The sequence below is a fragment of the Porites lutea genome, chromosome 5 (genome assembly GCF_958299795.1).
Source record: "Porites lutea chromosome 5, jaPorLute2.1, whole genome shotgun sequence".
Taxonomy (NCBI): Eukaryota; Metazoa; Cnidaria; class Anthozoa; order Scleractinia; family Poritidae; genus Porites; species Porites lutea.
This window is the reverse complement of record NC_133205.1, coordinates 21085247-21105246: the sequence shown is the minus strand read 5'-3', so window position 1 is coordinate 21105246 and position 20000 is coordinate 21085247. Positions and strand designations below refer to the sequence as shown.

Here is a 20000-nt window from a genome sequence, read left to right as displayed (position 1 = left end):
TCACTAATTTCTCTTAAGGGCAAATGTTGGGCAATAGCCTGGGATTCGGGGAGGCGTATAAGGTATATAGCCAGTTGTCCAGAATCGTGCCGTTATCTTTATAAACGTGTCACGTTTGCAAGCCAGTGCCAGGCTTTCTTGATTCTTTTTCAGTTTTGAGTTTCTTCCGCAAGATTTCAAGGTCTTTTTCAAAGTTCTCACACAAAAACTTCAACATGTTTGTTACTTCATCAGGTGTAAAATCCTGTGACCAGAGACTGTAGTCTGGTAAATTGTCAAGATGGCTCATTCTTTTATGCGCAATTTCCTCAAAGATTTCTCTTGCATTCTTCACAATCTCCTCAGCTTCTTCCTGTGTAAAACTATCAGTGCCCCACGTAAATATCTTTTCTTTCTTGCATTCATAGTAACAAGTAAGAATTAAATCTTCTTCTGGTGCTATTTTATCAAGTAGAGCTTGAAGGTAGATGTCACTTAATACATCAGGGTCGTTAACAAAATCCACCCATTCAATCATATCAAGGGTTTCTTTCTTTTTCTTACGAACAGATTCTTCCAGAACCTCTCTAACTTTATCCCAAAAAATCTTTCGCAGTGCAGTGTGCAAGAAATCTGCCAATTTACTTTTCTGACGAGCCATCGTTAGAATATTAGTGAAAGTCTGAACACAGTTCTCAAAACAGTAGGTGCTAGCATTTCCCAAAGATGATATACAGTTGCGAATAATACCCTGTTTATGGCTCCTGGAAGGAAGGCTTCCGCCTCTCTAGGAAGAACATTATAGTCTTCATACCAGAAGCTTCTTATCCCTTTATTTTTTTTAAAGCACTGAGAAGATTATGGAGTATGTTCACAAGACGTTGAGTGAGGTTGCTCCCAGTCCACTGCTCGTCCACTGGGTGTTTACTCCACTCAAACAAAACAAGAGTTTTAAGGGTGTAGGACGAAATCCATTTGGTACTACTGTATTCATTTAGATCTATGTTTGAGTCAGAGACCGGCATTTCATCGTCATCAAAAAATTTACTTACATACTTGTCAATACATTCTCTCTCTCTTTTATCGAAGTTGTATTTGAATGGGTTCAGGTTACGGAAATACGTATCCTCGTCATATGGAAGAGTCATGTAACGCAATACCTTCAGCACCCTGAGACAAACACTTTGTCCACCATCAGGACCAAAATGGTCACGGAAAAGTGACTGTTCAAGACATGACTGAGAACAACGTAAGCAGCAGTCATTCGGCTGGCATGTTATTACCAATGGCGGAAATTTACCACGTTTTTCTATCATGATAAAATCCTCGGGAACTCCAGGTTTATGTTCTTTGAAAAACTTCGACGGTGAAAGTCTATACATTCTATATCCACTTAGGGCAAAGTAATATGGCATAGTATGTAATAATGATTTCACGACTTTACCAGCTCCAGATTCAAAATCTACTGTCATTGTCGAAGAATGAGAATTAATTTTCACTGTCAAAGACAGATCAATTTTGATTTTCAAACCTTTGTAAATCTCCCCTCCATTCCACTCGAGTTCCAAAGTGTAAGCAGGCCCATGCCTGTTCAACATGTCGGATAATATTTTCAAACCAAACGCCTTAAACCCTGTGACTAAGAAACAAGAAAATGCTTCAACAAAAGGCGACTTCACTTCTCTTTTCCATTTAAAATCATGGAAACCGTCAGGACTGAATTTTCGAAATTTTTTAAAAGCAGCTTCGCTCGGTATGACTATCACCATACAATGTGCTAATTCCTCATAAAGAATGTCTTAAGGTCAAGAGAAGTTATGCAACTGAACAAAATAGTCGAACTCGTCGGGTTTTCCGACTTTTGTTCCTTCATAAAAGCTCCCACTATTTACAAGGGTTGTTTTGTAGAAAGGAAGCTTTTTTTCTACTCCCAAAAGAAGAACTTTAACGAACTTTTCAACACTGGTCTGAATGTCAGTGACTTCTTGACAACAAGGTAGCTTGCCTTTTCGTTCATCCAGGTCTCGTATAAAGAGATCTAAACGCGACAGGGACTCGGTAGCAGGTGCGGTGCTTTCATTAGGAAGCTCCGATTCGATTGCCCCATTCTCTATCGACCGACTTACTTGAAGCCTTTGAAAATCATCTTGCAAAGCAGTCACACTCATCTGATATACGTTACGCCTCGGATTCAGTGCGGGTCGACTCCTGGTAAAGAAGCTTCTAGTATTCTGTTATGCAATAAGTGATATTTTCAGTGAAGAAAGAAAGGAAGGAAGGTCTTTCTCTTCTTCCTAACTAAAGAAGAGTCACTGGTGTGCACTGATGTCAGGTGCATGGCTTCTTAACGACAAGGCATTGCCTTTACGTTTATCCAGATCTCGTTTGAAGTGCGGACTATCAGAAGTGAATAAGTCGAATAAGGCCGACTCGACAGCTGTATAATCAGTTATCAGAAGCGTTCCGGAGTGTTTGACGCATACTCCCTTTTCGATCGGTTCTGCGACTTGCATCCAGTTTTCTTAATTCATGTTCTTCTTTACTACGCAACTCACCACCACCATCCAAAAAAAGGCGAAAAAAAATCAAACCATGCCTTTTGCCGACTTACACCTTGCTCAGTCGCAAGGAAAACTTAACAACTTATGATTACGCTGAATCATTCTTCACGATATGGCAGCTTTTCTTTTTATTCAATCAAGCCTGTCATCATATTATGTAAAATTCTAATTGGACCGTCGTAGATCACGAGTTTTGAGCCGGTTGATAGCGTGACGTGTCGTTGCCACTAGAGTTTGCAGTTGATTAATACATAAAGACGTACTTATGAAATACAATGATTACTAAGTCCGACAATTTTGCTATATAAAAAAACAATTATGCATTAATTCGGCTAAAACTTTTCCGAAAGCACTTTGTCATCAGTCCAATTGCTGATTTCAAAAACGTTAATAGTCGCTAAGCATTTCACTGATTTTTGGCTTGAGGCGACAAATACTTCTGAAATTTACATTTCATTTAGTTAAGGCCTCTGAAGCAAATCTAGCAGATCAATTTCGTAAATAGACCATTTTCGATGTATTAAAATTCATACTTGGCTCCGAGGATCGGAGGAATAAAACAAAAGAAATGAATTATTCATTATTGAGCCTCAAGATGATTTCTTTTGTTTTAAGGTGACGTTACACGGGACGATTCGCAGCGACGATTTTTAGCGCAATACAGCGTTGCAATGTTGGAACAATGTTGTAACCATTCGAAACAATGTCGCAACAATGTTGCAACGCTGTGTTGCTCTAAAAATCGTCGTTGCGAATCGTCCCGTGTAACATCACCTTTATTCCCCCAAACCTCGCAGCCAAGTATGAATTTTAATATACATGTATCGGAATTGGCCTGATAGACTCCCTCTATGCATAATTAAATGTAAGTATTTTGATTTATTCTCCATAACCATTGGTAGTATAAGTGTAATAAAAGAGTTTGTAAAGAAACATAAATTGCAGAACAATAAATGAACTAAAACTGGTAAACTGGTAAAAGTCATCAATGTATTTTTCTTACATAGTATTCGGCGGGCGAGGGGAAAAGAGACCTCACCATGGGCATTCTTGTCCCCAGAGCCTCGTCCGATACAAATAGACCAATTCCGCTAACTCAATGTTGTACCCAATTCAAACCCTTTGGGAATAAAACGTTTTGTTTCAGGAATTTCCATATCATTTAAAAGCGAATGCCACATTATAATGCAAATGCAATACACAAAGAATCTTAACCCCGGGAGATTTGAATTGGGTACAACATTGAGTTAACCGAATAGGTCTATTACTTGGTTCTGGGGACGAGAATGTGCCATGGAACCATGGTTCGAGACGGAATTTGTTGAGCATGCGCCGCGATTGCTTGGAGACCGCACCTTGGACCGCACCATTACGTGGTTATTTCAGCACATGATCAAGTGACACACTTCCTGCCATCGCAGTTTATCGTCGTCACGCTACGGAGTTTCATCACCATTTAAACAGTAAAATTAGTGTATAAGACCACTGGCCTATCAGTGTAATTACGCTAAATTGTTGTTGTAAGTTTTACTTCTCACGCAAACTCTTATGTGATTACGCTTAGGACTGCAGGCTCCGCGAGGGGGTAATGTGGAACAAATCCTGTGCCCCGATTGGTTATAACTGTGCAGACAAGATGGGCTTACCTTGCCCGCTCAGGATTCTCGATTTGTCCCACAAGAAAAAAAATTTTTTCCATATAATAAATCCTTTACTGACCAAACTTGTCAACTTGGTCAATATCAGCTGAATGTTGGCATCGTTCCTCCATCCTCCCTGCCACCCCCCCCCCCCCTAAAAATTTGCCTTACCCACTTTTCTAGCTAGTCTCTGATTTCAGCTTTAATCACCTGTATGCGATTTTCAAATGTTAGAAATTTCTCTGTGGTGATTCAACATTGTTGTTTAAGATCTTTCCCGCAAATAGTGTACTCCCTTATAGTTATTTGCATTAAGTTTGCTGAAATCTGACTATTAGTTTTGTTGTTTGAGTCCCGTTGTGATTTCATGAAGGCCTCGATCTCTTCATAAAGGACATCATTGTCAGTTGTAGATTTCAGACTAGTACTCTTAGCACTTTCAGAGTTTGATATTGATTTGTTTGGAAGATCTTGTGATCTGCTTCCGTTTTCGACGATATTCCGAATTTTAGTGATGTGGCTGCATTTGCTTTGAAGGCAATCCCCCTTCAATTCAATCCATCAAAGTAAGTGCATGAAGGTTCTGCAGAAACCACCTACCCCTTCCCAAGGCCAACGTTTATCACTATCTTCTCACTAAGTAGGCTAAGTAGGCCTTTTTAGTGTAAAGTGTATTTAGTGTTTATGGGAGGGGAGGCTGCAGCTTCCCCAGAATTTTACTCGCCATTGCCAGTCTTTCTTGATTCCTTTAAAGCTTTGATTTTATTCCTCATGAGTTCAATGTCTTTTTCAAAGTTCTCGCGTAGCAACTTTAGCAAGCTTGCTACCTCATCATATTTGAAGTCCCGTGACCAGAGGCTATAGTCTGGTAAGTCAAGATCGTCAGTCATTCTTTTAAGTCCATTTTCCTCAAAAATATCTCTTGCATTCTTAACAATCTCCTCAGCTTCTTCCCGAGTAAACTTATCACCAATGACTGAATTACTAGTAAATACCGTGTAGTTCTTTCTTTTGAAGTAAGAACTAAAAAATTGAAATTCCTCCCCTGGCGCTAATTTTTCAAGAAGAGCTTGAATGTAGATACCACAGAAAATGGAACCTACATCAACACGCATTACTGTCATCATCATCCATACAAGTCCTGTTGGAATAGGAGGACCTTCTTTCTTTTCCGTGTTACAAACGGATTCCTTCAGAACCTCTCTAATCTTATCACAAAAAATATCTCGAAGTGCACTGTGCAAGAATCTTGCCAATGTCGTCTTACGGCGAGCTAACGTCAGTAAACTTGTAAGAGATTGAACACAACCCTCAAAACAATATTGGCTGGCAGTTCGTAAGGATGATAAACTTTTCAAAATGATGGCCACCCTGTTGATGGCATCAAACAGGAGAACATCACGATATTCCCTAGTCACGGAGAGAACATGGTAGTCTTTATACCAAAAGCTTCTTATCCCTTCATTTTGCTTTAAGAAATCAAGAAGAACAGTAAATATGTTCACGATACGTTGGGTGAGGTTGCTCCCAGTCCACTGCTCGTCTTCTGGGTTTTCACTCCATTCAAACAAAACAAGAGATTTGAGGGTGTATGATGAAATAAATTCGGCTGGTTCTGTATCACTAAACAAAGAGATAACTTTCTCATGCCCCTTAGAATTAATTTCCTCGTCATTGTTAATAAATTCCCGTACATTCTGGTCAACAGATTTACTTTTATCAAAGGTGTCCATGGGTTGGCATAGATGGCATTTACCAGAGAACAGGCCAGCATGCAGATGGCCATGCTGATCAAATTTGCGAGTCATGTCACGCAACACCTTGAGCACCCTGAGACAGACACTTGGTCCACCATCAGAACCAAAATGGTCACGGAACAGTGACTGTTCGAGGCAAGACTGAGAAATACGTAAAAGGCAATCAGATTGATAGGTTATTGATATTGGTAAGCCTAAACCTTCTTCTCTACGTTTTTGCGCCTCTTTGAATAAGTTTGGTACTGAAGATGTGCGTTCCTTGTATCCGTTTATTGCGAAGTAGTATGGTAAAGTATGTAACAAAGACGACACAACGCTTCCGGCTTGAGATTCAAGATCTACTTCCATAGTTGAAGAATGAGAGTTAATCTTCACTGATAAAACCAAATCAACAGCGATGTTTAATCCTTTGTATAGTTTCCCTCCAGTCCATTTGAGGTGTAAAGTATAAGCAGGGCCATGTCTACGCGTTGTGTCTGAAAGGGCTTGCAGATTGAACGCTTCAAACCCCATGGCCAACTTACTGTGCAATGCTTCGAAAAACGGCCTCTTTATCGTTTCTCTCCAGTCAAAAGAACAAAGGCTAGGATTCACCTTTAAAAGCTTTTCGAAAGCTGATTCGCTTGGAATCACTGTAACTACACTATGTGCTAACTCCTCAAAACGAATATCTTCGGGTTGAGAGAATTTATCCAACTGAACAAAATAGTCGAACTCGTCGGGTTTTCCGACTTTCGTTCCTTCGTAGAAGCTTCCACTTTTAATAAGTGTTGTTTTGTAGAATGGGTGGTCTTTCTCTACTTTCTCAAGAAGAGTTTTAAGAAACCTTTCAACACTGGTCTGAATTTCAGTGACCTCTTGACAACAAGATAGCTTGCCTTTTCGTTCATCCAGGTCTCGTATGAAGTGATCTAAAAGCGACGGGGACGTCGTGGCAGCTGTATTTCTATCAGAAGTTTCTGGAGTGTTCGACTCATTCTTTCTTCTTGTCGGCGGACACACATTAAGTTCTCTTAATTCCTTTTGTAAGCTATGCATGTCTTCGATATTGACTGAGGCGCTGCGTTGCTCCTACAAAGTACAAAGGGAACCAGTAATCGGAGACTTAGTTATGCACACAGGATTATGGGATCGCCACGGAGCAAACATTGCAAGTCGCTACAAAGAAATGTATGGCGTGGAGCTGTTTCTCCGTTTAAAAGCGGTGTCTTTGGACAGAGAATATCGCATTTTGCCGTGATTTTATGAAAAGCGGAGGTGACTAATGTTGGTGCGTTGATTGTAAGTTTTTGTGGGATCAATGCGATGAAATCTATCGATAAACACTCCTTCTTGCGAAAGGTCGACTGTGAAATTGACTGAATGGTCTCGAAATATATAGTACTAACTTTATGGTCAGCCATTTGTTCCAAAATTATGACACGATATACGTGCGGTTTTTTCCCACGTATACTTGCAATCATTCCTGCTACACGATATATGTGCGTTTTTTGTCACGTATACTTGCGTTTTATTCCCAAGTATATGACCATTTTCTTACAAACGCGCATATATATGCGCACAAAAAACCCCATATATGCGTTACAAACAAGCATGTGGTATATGCGGTCGCAGAAAGTACTCATATAAGACGCACCGAATTATACCGTCAGCAAAAATCCCCTTCATGTACGATGGAACTGAAGAGTAACTTAGTTTGAATCAAGCATGGCTGCAATGCCCGCGTTAATTTCGAGCAAGATTTGGTTCTTATTCATTACCCTCGCAGTAGTGGTGCTTGCTGGCTCCCCGACAACGGATTTGTTGGAATCCGTGGATTGTCTCTTGAGAGACTGTGTACGCTATTTCACAAATGCTGACCGAAACAACGATCGTTTCAGTTAGAAATTAGCGTCCGACAGGCAAAACACAACTCATAAGCTCTTGATGTAATGTGAAACATGACCTTGAGACTTTTCTTCTTTTCTCTCTCGCACGCGAATTATCACCTTTTCGCCTCCACGAACACGTTCTGCGCCTCCTAGTCTCGAAGCTTTTTATTTTTTCCCTGGTATTCTTACTGACTTTAATAGCCTTCTACCTGCCTCTCTTTCCTTAGTGCTCCTCCACTTTAATTGTGATTTTCATGGTTACCTAACTCGTTCTCGTTCAACTTGCATAAAATGTCCCTCAGGAATCAATTTGCTATTAGTTCTCAAGCCCTGATTATTTAGCCAAGGATATCCCACTGATATCCCCTTGACTGTCCGTAACAGCCTTACCACCACAACTGACTTTCAATAGAAACTAAAACTTTACTTTTTAAGCCTGGATTGAATTAGCGCAGGATCATCATAGTTTATTGTTAGTTTATTTGTCACTAGTACTTCTAGTTTTACCTCTGCTATAGGACTGCTTGCATTACTTAATTTAAGTTTTGTATCTTGTTTTAGTTTTGAAATTACGCCTTCAGTGGCTTCATTTCTACATAAAATAATTTCTGTCATTTTGACCACAGGTAGTATAAGCCCCCGGCTTTGGCTTTACTGAGTTTGCACTATATGAACGATGGAATAATAAAGTTAAAGTTAAAGTTACTAGCACCACAGAGAATTACATGCATACTGAGTAATCATCTCCTGTGGTTTATGGTTCTTTAGCTGTTCCTGCTAGGAGTTGACATGCAGTTGTAAAGTATTTTAATTTTCTTTGACCTCTGTTTAAGCCTAAAGCTTTAATTTAATATTACGTAGCCCTAAATAAAGATTTTAGTTTCTATGGTTTTCTTCGTAAATCCTGGATCTGAGTAATAACTACATGCATGCATGTAAGTTTCTTTATCCGGGAATGTGATTATTTCTTGCTATGCCAGGGGAGAGGGTACTCCCTATGATGGCCTATACGGGGAGGCTCCGCTCGAAATCCCGGAGAGGTACTTAACAAATATTTGTACCGGGAGGCTCCACCCCGAGGTCCAACCCCTTACCCGTCGAGAAAGCGTTCTACATTTGTGACTGATTCCTATTTTATGACAGTGCAGGTTTCCAGCAGTTAAAAGGGATACAAAGTTCCAAGCAAGATATGTGAAAGGAGTACCATTTGTCAATAGAAGGTATACGAAATCGTGAAAAATGGTATATAAAAGGTTAAGGGGTGGGCCTCCGCTGAATAAGAATTTGTTGAGTCCCCCCCTCGCCCCTCCCGGGCTGCTATGTCAGTATGACGCTGGGCCCTGCTCATAAGTGTTGTTTCAAGGATTTTGAGTTTTCACGGAGAGTGACTGAGATCTTCAGATTTGAGTTGTACACGGTCGGTAGCTTAAACTAAAGCTACCGGCCAAGTATGGAGAATTATGCTTTGCGTGAGTCAAGATCATTCTCACCGCTGCTAGCCTGATGCAGTCCGATTTAATTTTTTTTTGAGATCAGAAGTGAGTCCTTAAACAAAAGCGCGATGTCTTGTTGTTCCTTCGTAGGAATTTACTGTTGTGTCTATGCGAATGTTATGAATTCTGCAAGAATGCAGTTCCTCGTCGGTTGCTACTATGGTGCAGAGAGCGAAACTAGCTGCTATAATCAAAAATACTGATTTGCCATTGGCCGCAAAAAAACGCCAAACTGAAGTTATAAATAAACTATCCTTCCAAATAATCGGTGCTTGAGAACTAATAGCAAATTGATACCTGAGGGACATTTTATGCAAGTTGAACGAGAACGAGTTAGTTAACCATGAAAATCACAATTAAAGTGGAGGAGCACTAAGGAAAGAGAGGCAGGTAGAAGGCTATTAAAGTCAGTGAGAATACCAGGGAAATAATAAAAAGCTTCGAGACTAGGAGGCGCAGAACGTGTTCGTGGAGGCGAAAAGGTGATAATTCGCGTGCGAGAGAGAAAAGAAGAAAAGTCTCAAGGTCATGTTTCACATTACATCAAGAGCTTATGAGTCGTGTTTTGCCTGTCGGACGCTAATTTCTAACTGAATCAATCGTTGTTTCGGTCAGCATTTGTGAAATAGCGTACACAGTCTCTCAAGAGACAATCCAAGGATTCCAACAAATCCTTTGTCGGACCATTACTGTGAGGGCAATGAATAAGGACGAAATCTTGCTCGAAATTAACGCGGGCATTGCAGCCATGCTTAAATCAAACTGAAGTTACTTTTCAGCTTCATCGTACATGAAGGGGTTTTTTGCTGACGGTATAATTCGGTGCCTCTTATACGACGACATTCTGCGACCGCATATACCACATGCTTGTTTGTAACGCATATATATGGGTTTTTTTGTGCGCATATATATGCGCGTTTGTAAGAAAATGGTCATATACTTGGGAATAAAACGCAAGTATACGTGACAAAAAAACGCACGTATATCGTGTAGCAGGAATGATTGCAAGTATACGTGGGAAAAAACCGCACGTATATCGTGTCATAATTTTGAAACAAATGGCCGACCATAGATTTCTGCCTCATCTATTAATGGTTAAATACCATGTACTTTCCATGAAATATTTCGTAGATGTTATTTTGTTTATACCAAAGTAAAGGGGGATTTTTTATTAATTTTTATGGCCACGTCCTACGATCTGTACGATTGTTCAGCGTCATAACTCGCACAGAGCTAATCGCGGCCGAGCGTGGTTGCACTTGTTGTAAATATCACCACACTAAAAACTAAAAAGCTTAAATGAGCCAATCCCCCTACATGTATACCTAAATTTGCACAATATATATTTCGAGACCTTTTCTTCATGTAGATCACTGTGTAAATTCAGTGATAGCCTGCGTAGCAGGCGTCGAAATGGGTAGGGGGTAGGGGATAGGGAGGAAGGGAAAAAGGGGAGGGGGATTGGGGAGAGGGGGAGGGGACGCCTGCTCCAAAAACCCCCTTTTGTTCATATCTGCGGACGCTGACGTCCGCAAATTCCTGATTGGCTGAGCCGTAATGAGTAACATATTGAAATGCGTGTTTCACAAATCAACAAACAGTCGAGATGGCAGCGGTAGACGTGGATGTCGTAGAGAGTGCTTTGAGAGATGTGAATTTATCTAGTGGTAGAGAAACTGTTTTAAAACCAGAGCAAGAATCAGCAGTAAGGGCTCTTTTAGCCGACAGAGATGTTCTGGCGGTTTTGCGGACCGGATACGGCAAGAGTTTAATTTACCAACTGTTTGTAAGCGCGAAGAACTACGAGCTGAATGGTAATGCGGCGATTCTCGTCATTTAATTTCGCCACTGAAAAGTATTATCGAAGACCAGTTGCAGGAGATGGAATTGTTGGGCTACCCAGCGAAAGATTTAGCCAATTTATCGAACGATGACATTCGCCGATGTAACTTAGCAATAAAAGAGGGTGGTTTTACCTCATGCCAAAATGTTGCTTATTCCAATAAAGTTTATCTGCTGGGTAGATTATGCTCTGGAAGGTTCTGCATTTATACTGAGCAAATGTTATTTTAGCCGCATGTTTCACACTGAGAGGTCATGACATACATATCGATTGACTGTAGTTATCACAGGGGGCCCACACAATCTGTTTGTGTAGCCGATTGTTATTTTATAGCAAATGTACTGGATTTACCGTTTGCTTCACCTATAGCGATATATCGCTAACTATGTATATAAATCAATGATAAATAAACGTTGAATTACCTTACCTGTGGTGTATAGTCGTCCTTTTGCCTCAAAAGCGGTTTTTTGAGCGATTTTGAATGAATTTGAGTTCGCCGTTGACTGTTCCCTATAATAGAAGGACTGATGAAGAAGACTTGGTAAGCATTTGTTGTTTAACGACATCCAATCAGGCAATCAGCGGGACGGTTTGTGGCTGGCACGTATGAATCTTGCTACGCATTCCAGTCGCTGGAATACTGTGGGATTTTGATTTTCTTCGAGGGCTAGCTCCGGGCCGTTTGGATGGATTTTCGATTGGAAGGTACGAGAAGAATCGTGAATCTTTTGACCTTTATGCTGCGAAGTTTGAAAGCGGAGCGATGCGATTTTGGGGGGAAAAATCGCTCCGGCGCTGGAACCCTTTCAAAACAAGGATTCCTCCCTTGTCCTTCTATTATATGGAACAGTCAACGGCGAACTCAAATTCAATCTAAGGGTTTGGGAAGAGGCACAAGTGACAGAACTCGAACAGCAGCATCAATTTTGAGAGAAAGACTATTCACAATGTTGTCACTTTTTTTCAAAACCACTACCTAATATTATTGTAACAGGTAAGCAGTCTTACCTGTATCAACCATCAGCAGCCTATTTTGTCCATGAATTTGTTGGAATGTTTTCACCCAATGATCCTGGTTGTTGGTCAGTTTTCTGTTCAGTCTAGTTACTTTTCCTTTCAATTGACTTATTTCACTTTTGAGGGTATTGCATGTTGCACATTGTTCATTTGTCTAAAAAAGGAAAAGAAAAAAAGAAAAGAAAAGAAAAATAAGCTTTCACAATTATTTTCTAATTGAAAGCTCACGTCAAAAGTGTTCTTTTTAATAACACTGTACCTACCTCTACTTGATCAATCTCCAGCTCAACATCCTCTTGAACCTCCGCCTTCCACCTCAACGTCTTTATCGTTCGCCTGATCACCTTCTGCAACTTCTACCTCAACATCTTCATCGTTCGCCTGATCACCTTCTGCAACTTCCACCTCAACATCTTCATCGTCCGCCTGATCACCTTCTGCTATTTCCACCTCAACGTCTTCATCGTCCGCCTGATCACCTTCTGCTATTTCCACCTCAACGTCTTCATCCTCCACCTCAGAATTTGTCTCATTTTGTATATTTTGGTCGTATTGTTCCAAGATTTCCTTTACAAGCTGCCAAGACAACAAAATAAATTAAGAAAAAAACCGATCGGTTTGATACATATTCGAGCAGTGAAACTGAACAGCATTTTCTATTTGACAGACAGTGAACACAGAAATAAAATACAAACGAAAACGAAAAAACAGCAAACAGTAACTGAGCTTATAGAATGCATAAATCAGACTAACTCCATTTTTGGTCTTTCATAGAAAAGACTCGCGTGTAATACTTAAAGTAGTTGTAAAATTTTTTGGAGGGAAGTTTGGAGTACTGTCAAATCTCAAAGTACCACAAAAATAATCTCTCAAAAAATAGAGAGCCAGATTTCTTTGTAGCTTCACTTTTTCTAAATTTTACGCTTGAGTGGAAATTAATGTCTGGAAATTGATCCCTGGAAATTGACTTCACGTCAACTCTGTGGAAATACCTATTATTGCGCAAATGCCCGTTTTACTTTAACTATGAGAAGAAAGCAGAAAAGTATGAAAACACATGTATGAATATGGAAAGTCCAAATAGTCATAGCATCCATTGAACGAATATCATGAAAAACGATGCCAGAAAAAATTATGTCACAGGTAAATGAGGAAATTAAATATGTAATTCCACTCACCGATCGTCGACTCCGCTTTGATAGTGTTGCAGAAGATTTTTTTCAAATGGTTGGAAACGTCCCCTTCTTCACATTCCTTTTCATGCCTTTCATTGGAAATGCAAGCGTAAAACAATCCCTTGTAAAATGCTCCGAGCAAACAGCAAATTTTCCCACTGGGTTGAAATTCTTCCGGTGCATGGACACGAAACTTTTCCACTTTAACATAACGCTGCCCGAAGCAGGAGAATTATGAATCGAAATTCCCAACTCATCGTTCTTTACGTTTCCACAGTCTTGAACAACACAACGGCGACCAGGCATACTTTCGTCAAAAAAGAACCTCAAAAACCTTCCAAAAACATCTCACCCTGCATGCGAAATTAGCCACGTTTGTGTGCTTTGTTTTGCCGCGTTGATGTTTCTACGTCACATCTCGCCCCAACTCCTTCAAATACTACTCCCGGTCATTTTTTGAATCGAGTAATGGCGGCAACACATTTACGAAAATTGCCGTGCAAATAAACACACTTCCAGATCATATTTGGACTCCAAAGTTGGCAGGTTAAGTCACTTTTACATATATTTTCGAAATATGTAATCAAAAACAACTTCCCAAATTTGATCGTAGTAGCACTTTAAAGGTCTTCGAAAATAAGAAAGTTATTATTAAAATTCTAGTTTACAGTTCTGTCACTGACTCACTGATCTTGTTGACTGAGGGCGATTTGCGTAGGGCGCTTCACACGTTTTGATCAGATTATTAGAGATTTCCCATAAATATGGTATTTGCAGCTTATTTACTGGAAAACACACTTTTGGTGTTGTTCCGGGGTGGGGCTTGCACCCAAATTTTAAGGCCCACCGTGAGTTTTTGTATGAACGTCCGGCCCCACTGTGGGGCATTATTGCAGCTTTTCTAAAACAAAATGACAGATGCCCGACAAATGCCCGGGAGAGGATGAGCACGTTTGGAATTGACTGAACCATAAGGGAACTGGTGGGGGATGAATACAAGTATTTTGCATTCTTTACAGCACAGCGCTAACCATTGTACATCTGAATTGGACTGACAAAAAATGTTTGAGACTACAGTTTAATGCTTTTTTTTCAGTTGTTACGCGCTTGAAACATGATCCAAGTTATCAAGGGAAAAATTTTATATCAATGATTGATCTGAAGGGAAACAAAATTTACTTCGAGTTCGCGAGAGGTTCGATTTATGAAGGGTTCGCGTTAGCGGGAGTCGACTGCAGTGTTGTAAGCGTTTCGGGTCACGTGGTCCGAGCAACTTCGTCTCGGAAACGACATCGAAATGCATTGAAGGCCTCGAATTTTTCATAAAGGATATCATGATCGATCAATTATAGATTTAAAACTCGACACTGAGTCAATACTCTCGACACTTTTAGAGTTTCATGCGGATTTGTTTGGAGGATCTTGAGATCTGCTTCCGTTTTGGACAATATGTCGAAGCTTGGTGATGTGGCTGCATCTGCCTTGAAGGCAATTTCCCTTTAATTCAACGATCAATGCATTAAGGTGAGTATAAGAAGATTCTCATTCTGGGGTACCTCCCACCTACCCCTCCCTTAGGCCAACGTTTATTACTGACTAGGCAATTATTACTCGGCGAAGCGCGAGGTAATTTCAGTTTAGCTTTTTACCGTCGAAACCTTGCCTTTACTCCCTGAAATCTAGCTTGGAATTCGTTTTACACCGTGGAAGTACCAAATTTATTTGTTTGCCGGTTAAATTCCCCGCTGATAGATCAAAGTTTCAGTTCTGTGCTACGGCCCGAGGTAAGCCTATTATAATTTTCACGGGAACTGTACTGCCGTATTTGTGTTTTTTTCGAAATCCAGCGGCCGAAATAATGCTAAATATGCTTTTTAATACACTTTCCAGTTTATTTATGACAGAAATTATAATCGAATTTGGTTACAGCCACGCGGTCATGCACCTAGCAGACTTCCGGTGAAGAAGTTAATGACGTCTGTTACTAGGCTTTGGTAGATTGTGCTAGCATAATTTTAAGCATAATTCAGGAAAACGAGCATTATTTTAAGCTTTTATTTCAGTTTAGCACTGCTAGCATAATCCGAGCTTTTATGCGTTGAAAACAAAAAAACCCATCATAGCTCTAGAATAATTCAGTTTGTATTTTATTTCTGTATTGTTTTTGGAAAATATTGAGGTCTGTGCTAAGGCCCATGGTCAAATATGGTCCGGCAGGCGGCAGAGGTGACCCTGTGCGTAAGACCGAGACTCAGGCTACCATGCTTATGGCTCGGCGGCTCGGCCCCTCAGGCCTCAGATCAGAGATAGCGTCGTCCTCGAGTACATCCACTTCCACCACTTCCATCACTTCCAGTGCCCTACCGAGAGCTTTAATCTCTAGAGAACGTGTTCCTAAAAGTAATACCGGAAAGTGCAAGGAAAGAGGTAACTCAGATCCAAAGAACATGAGTCCTCGTGATCGAATCAAAGCATTCCCAGGGGAAAATTTGTGTCTTCGTGGTGGAAAACCGTTTTACAATGGGTGTAAGGAGATATTGAGCTCTAAAAAGAGCATTCTCAAAAACCACTTGGCTTCCAAAAAACATGCCGCAGGCAAAGAGAAGTTAGAAGTGGCAAAAAAGCGAGAGTGTAAGAGCGCATATGCGTATTTGCAATGCTAAAGACTGTAAGACTGGAAGGTGGACTATATGAATGTTTATTAAAGTCAAAATTCATAGAGTTAAGCTACTGATGATCTTTATTTTCCTTAAAATCAGTGTAAAATCTAAGTAGCATAATTTTGGTGACAGAGAGCATAATTTTCAGAAAGTAGCCTAATTTTGGCATAATTTCTAAAAAACATGAGCACTGCTAAAAGCATAATATGCTTTTTTTTCGAGCACAATCTACCAAAGCCTATCTGTTACACAAAAGAAGGAAAGTAAGGGTATTTGTATGGAAGGATATCTGGAAAACTATCATTTCCTACTATTCCTCTACATTTACAATTAATCCACAACCATTAATACGCTCCCATAGCGTCTTGTTGCTTAAAGTGTTTTGTTTAGGGGAGGGGGTGAGTGGGCAGCTTTCCTAGAATCTCAATTCATTTACACACCATTACCAGTCTTTCTTTTTCTTTTACAGTTTCAGCGTTCTTGCACAGTAACTTCAACAAGTTTCCTACCTCATCAGGTTTAAAATCCTGTAGCCAGAGACAGTAATCTGGTAAAGTTTTAAGATCGTTCATTCTGTTTCGTGTATTTGCCTCAAAGAGAGTTCAGTGGACCAAAGATATTGAATATTTTTACCCCTTCATGTAAATCCGAAATTTACCTCTGGAAAAAAGATTGAGGATAATTTTTTTTAAATTTTGTTTAACTGAAACTGATAACTATTTTCAAATCACAGAAATCATCAATCAGCTAAAATTAAGTAAGGCACATAGCTTGTAATTTATGTCTAACTCACAGGGTTCCGCTCGGTAGTATTTTAGAAGTACTGGATGCAGAGGTTCAGCTGGCGGACTTAACCGCTCGTGCTGCAGGGGATGTCGGAGTCACAAACTTCTAGGGTGGTCCGAGGGCATGCTCCCTGGGGAATTTTAATAGTTGGAGTCTTTAAATGCAATTTTTTGCGTTCTCTGGATCTAAATTGGTTATCAGGGGAGGTCTTTTAAGACATTAAAAAATGCTCACAAAAAATGAAATATTTGATTTGGTAATTATAATTATCGGTTTGCATTTGTTTGTTCTTTAGTTCTTAGTACATAGAAAAAAAAAAGAAAAAAGAAACGATTCTCACACTTTAAAAATACGTCACATGTCAAACAACCAGACGTTGCGTCCAGAGTCCCTCTTACAACGAAACCCCTGAACTCGCATTATAATTTCAATCACCTAATTTAACAATTTTAATTTTACGACAGATATTTCTGTACGCAAATTTTTTTGTCCTGTCCGTACTTCATATTTGTTTGTCTCTTTCCCCTACAACTATTCAGAGAGACCAACCTTGTCACTAACTTCTCAGTCAGGGCAAAATGTTGGGTTAGCGGGAAGGCGTATAATGTAGGCATTTTTCCAAAATCCTCCTCTGATCACAAAAGCTTTATTTCTTTATAGATCCGTCTAATTTTAAAAAAGATATCCTATACAAACAGTGTATGTTATTTCTGTGGTCCCCATATTGTCTTTACTTCTATGTTACCAGACAGACCTTGGTGTGGCCCAGTTCCTTACAAGTGTGGTAGAAAATGGCCAGTGAACCATTCCCCTTTCTCTCCCCTCCCCTGCCCTTTTCAGTCATTACAGCTATCATATAGAAGGAGAAGAACAATCAAACAGTGCAATGATTTCAATTTTTGCCTCATGACCACTCCTGTATGGCAGCAAGTTAGATAGCTATATCCACCAACAGCTGAGCTTCTAAAAATGTACTTTTTCCTGAAGCCAGACAGAGACGTATCTCAAGTTTCCACGCCAGTGTCAGGCTTTGTCGATACTTTTTCAGTTTTGAGTTTATTTTGCAAGATTTCAAGCTCTTTTTCAAAGTTTTTCCACAGCAACTTCAACAAGTTTGCTACCTCGTCATTCTTAAAATCCCGTGACCAGAGACTGTAATCTGGTAAGAAAGTTTCAAGATCGTTCATTCTGTTACGTGCAATTTCCTCAAAGAGATGCCTTGAATTCTTAACAATCTCCTCAGCTTCTTCCTTTGCAAAACTATTAGTACCTGACACAAATATCCTGTCGTCCTTGCTTTGAAAGTGAGAACTAAGAATTTGAAAATCCTCCTCCGGTGCTAATTTTTCAAGAAGAGCTCGAATGTAGATACCACAGAAAACGGAGTGGTCCGAAAAAAAGTCAAAATCAATCTTTGCGGAATACGGTTTCCACCTAGGACCTTTTGGAATAGGAGGACTTCCTTTCTTTTTTGTCTTGCCAACGGATTCTTCCAGAACCTCTCTAATCTTATCACCAAAAATACCTTCCAGTGAACTGTGCAAGAATCTTGTCAATTTCGTCTTACGGCGTGCTAACTTCACAAAATCTTTAAGAGTTTGAACACAATTCTTGAAGCAATATTTGCTGGCATTTCTTACGGATGATATACATTTAAGAATGATGGTCACTCTGTTGATGGCATCAGACAAGAGAATATCTGATTCACCATCAGCTGGCAGAACATTATAGTCTTCATACCAAGAGCTTCTTATCCCTTCATTCTGCTTTAACAAATCAAGAAGAACAGTAAATATGTTCACAATACGTTGAGTGAGGTTGCTCCCAGTCCACTGTTTTTCCTCTGGGTTTTTACTCCATTCAAACAAAGCAAGAGTTTTGAGGGTGTATGATGAAATATACGATTTGGAACTGTCCTCATATGGTTCTGGAACACCACACAAATTGTGCGTTTTTGTATGCCTGTCAGAATTATTAATTTCTTTATCAACATTTATAAATGTCCGTACGTTCTGGCAAATGGATTTTTCTTTATTAAAGCTGCATTGGTATGAAATGCAAAACCCACACTGATCAAATGTACGAGTCATGTCAAGCAATACCTTGAGCACCCTGAGAGAAACACTTGGTCCCCCATCAGGACCAAAATGGTCACGAAACAGTGACTGTTCAAGACATGACTGAGAACAACGTAAAAGGCAATGAGATTCTCTCAGGCTGATTGTTGATTCAGAGAACAAGTTTGATGATGATGAAACTGGGTATTCCTTGTATCCGCTCACTGCGAAGTAGTATGGTAAAGTATCTAACAAAGACGACACAACGCTTCCTGCTTGAGATTCAAAGTCTACTTCCATAGTTGAAGAATGAGAGTTAATCTTCACTGCTAAAACCAAATCAACAGCGATGTTTAATCCTTTGTATAGTTTCCCTCCAGTCCATTTGAGGTGTAAAGTATAAGCAGGGCCATGTCTACGCGTTGTTTCTGAAAGGACTTGCAGATCGAATGCTTCAAACCCCATGGCCAACTTACGGTGCAATGCTCCGAAAAACGGCGTCTTTATCTTTTCTTTCCAGTCAAAAGAACAAAGGCTACGATTCACCTTTAAAAGCTTTTCGAAAGCTGATTCGCTTGGAATCACTGTGACTACACTATGTGCTAACTCCTCAAAACGAATATCTTCGGGTTGAGAGAAGTTATCTAACTGAACAAAATAGTCGAACTCGTCGGGTTTTCCGACTTTCGTTCCCTCGTAGAGGCTTCCACTGTTTATAAGTGTTGTTTTGAAGAAAGGAAGGTCATTCTCTATTTCCAAAAGAAGAGCTTTAAGAAAATTTTCAACACTGGTCTGAATGTCAGTCACTTCTTTACAACACGGTAGCTTTCCTTTTCGTTCATCCAGGTCTTTTATGAAGTGATCTAAAGGCAACAGGGACTCGGCAGCAGCCGGTGCATTTTCATTAGAAGATTCTGATGATTTTGATTCGTCCTCCCCTTGGTTTGGTCGACGCACATCAAGATTTTTAAATTCGTGTTCTAAACTTTCCATGTCAGTGCCACTATCAATAATAAAACCATGGCATGATTTTTTCACCTGTTATGACCCTAAATCATTCTATAGTCCGGTCGCTTTTCTTTTAATTTTTCTTTTTGTTCAAGCAAGCCTGTCGTCAGAATATGCAAAATTCTGATTGGACCTTGGTTGAGTCAGTTGTGA

General features: G+C 39.9%; 1 protein-coding gene across 1 annotated transcript; it reads right to left on the bottom strand.

Annotated features, from left to right (window-relative positions):
* Positions 1–4491: 4491 nt before the first annotated feature.
* Positions 4492–7006, bottom strand: LOC140937762 (uncharacterized). Its single transcript, XM_073387328.1, has one exon. It carries the CDS (start codon positions 6973–6975, stop codon positions 4897–4899), a length of 2079 nt encoding a protein of 692 aa, XP_073243429.1. The 5' UTR covers positions 6976–7006; the 3' UTR covers positions 4492–4896.
* Between the last annotated feature and the right edge of the window lie 12994 nt (positions 7007–20000).

Bases quoted from the DNA above. Each gene is read 5' to 3' on its own strand.
- LOC140937762 (XM_073387328.1), bottom strand. From the start codon at position 6,975: ATGCATAGCTTACAAAAGGAATTAAGAGAACTTAATGTGTGTCCGCCG.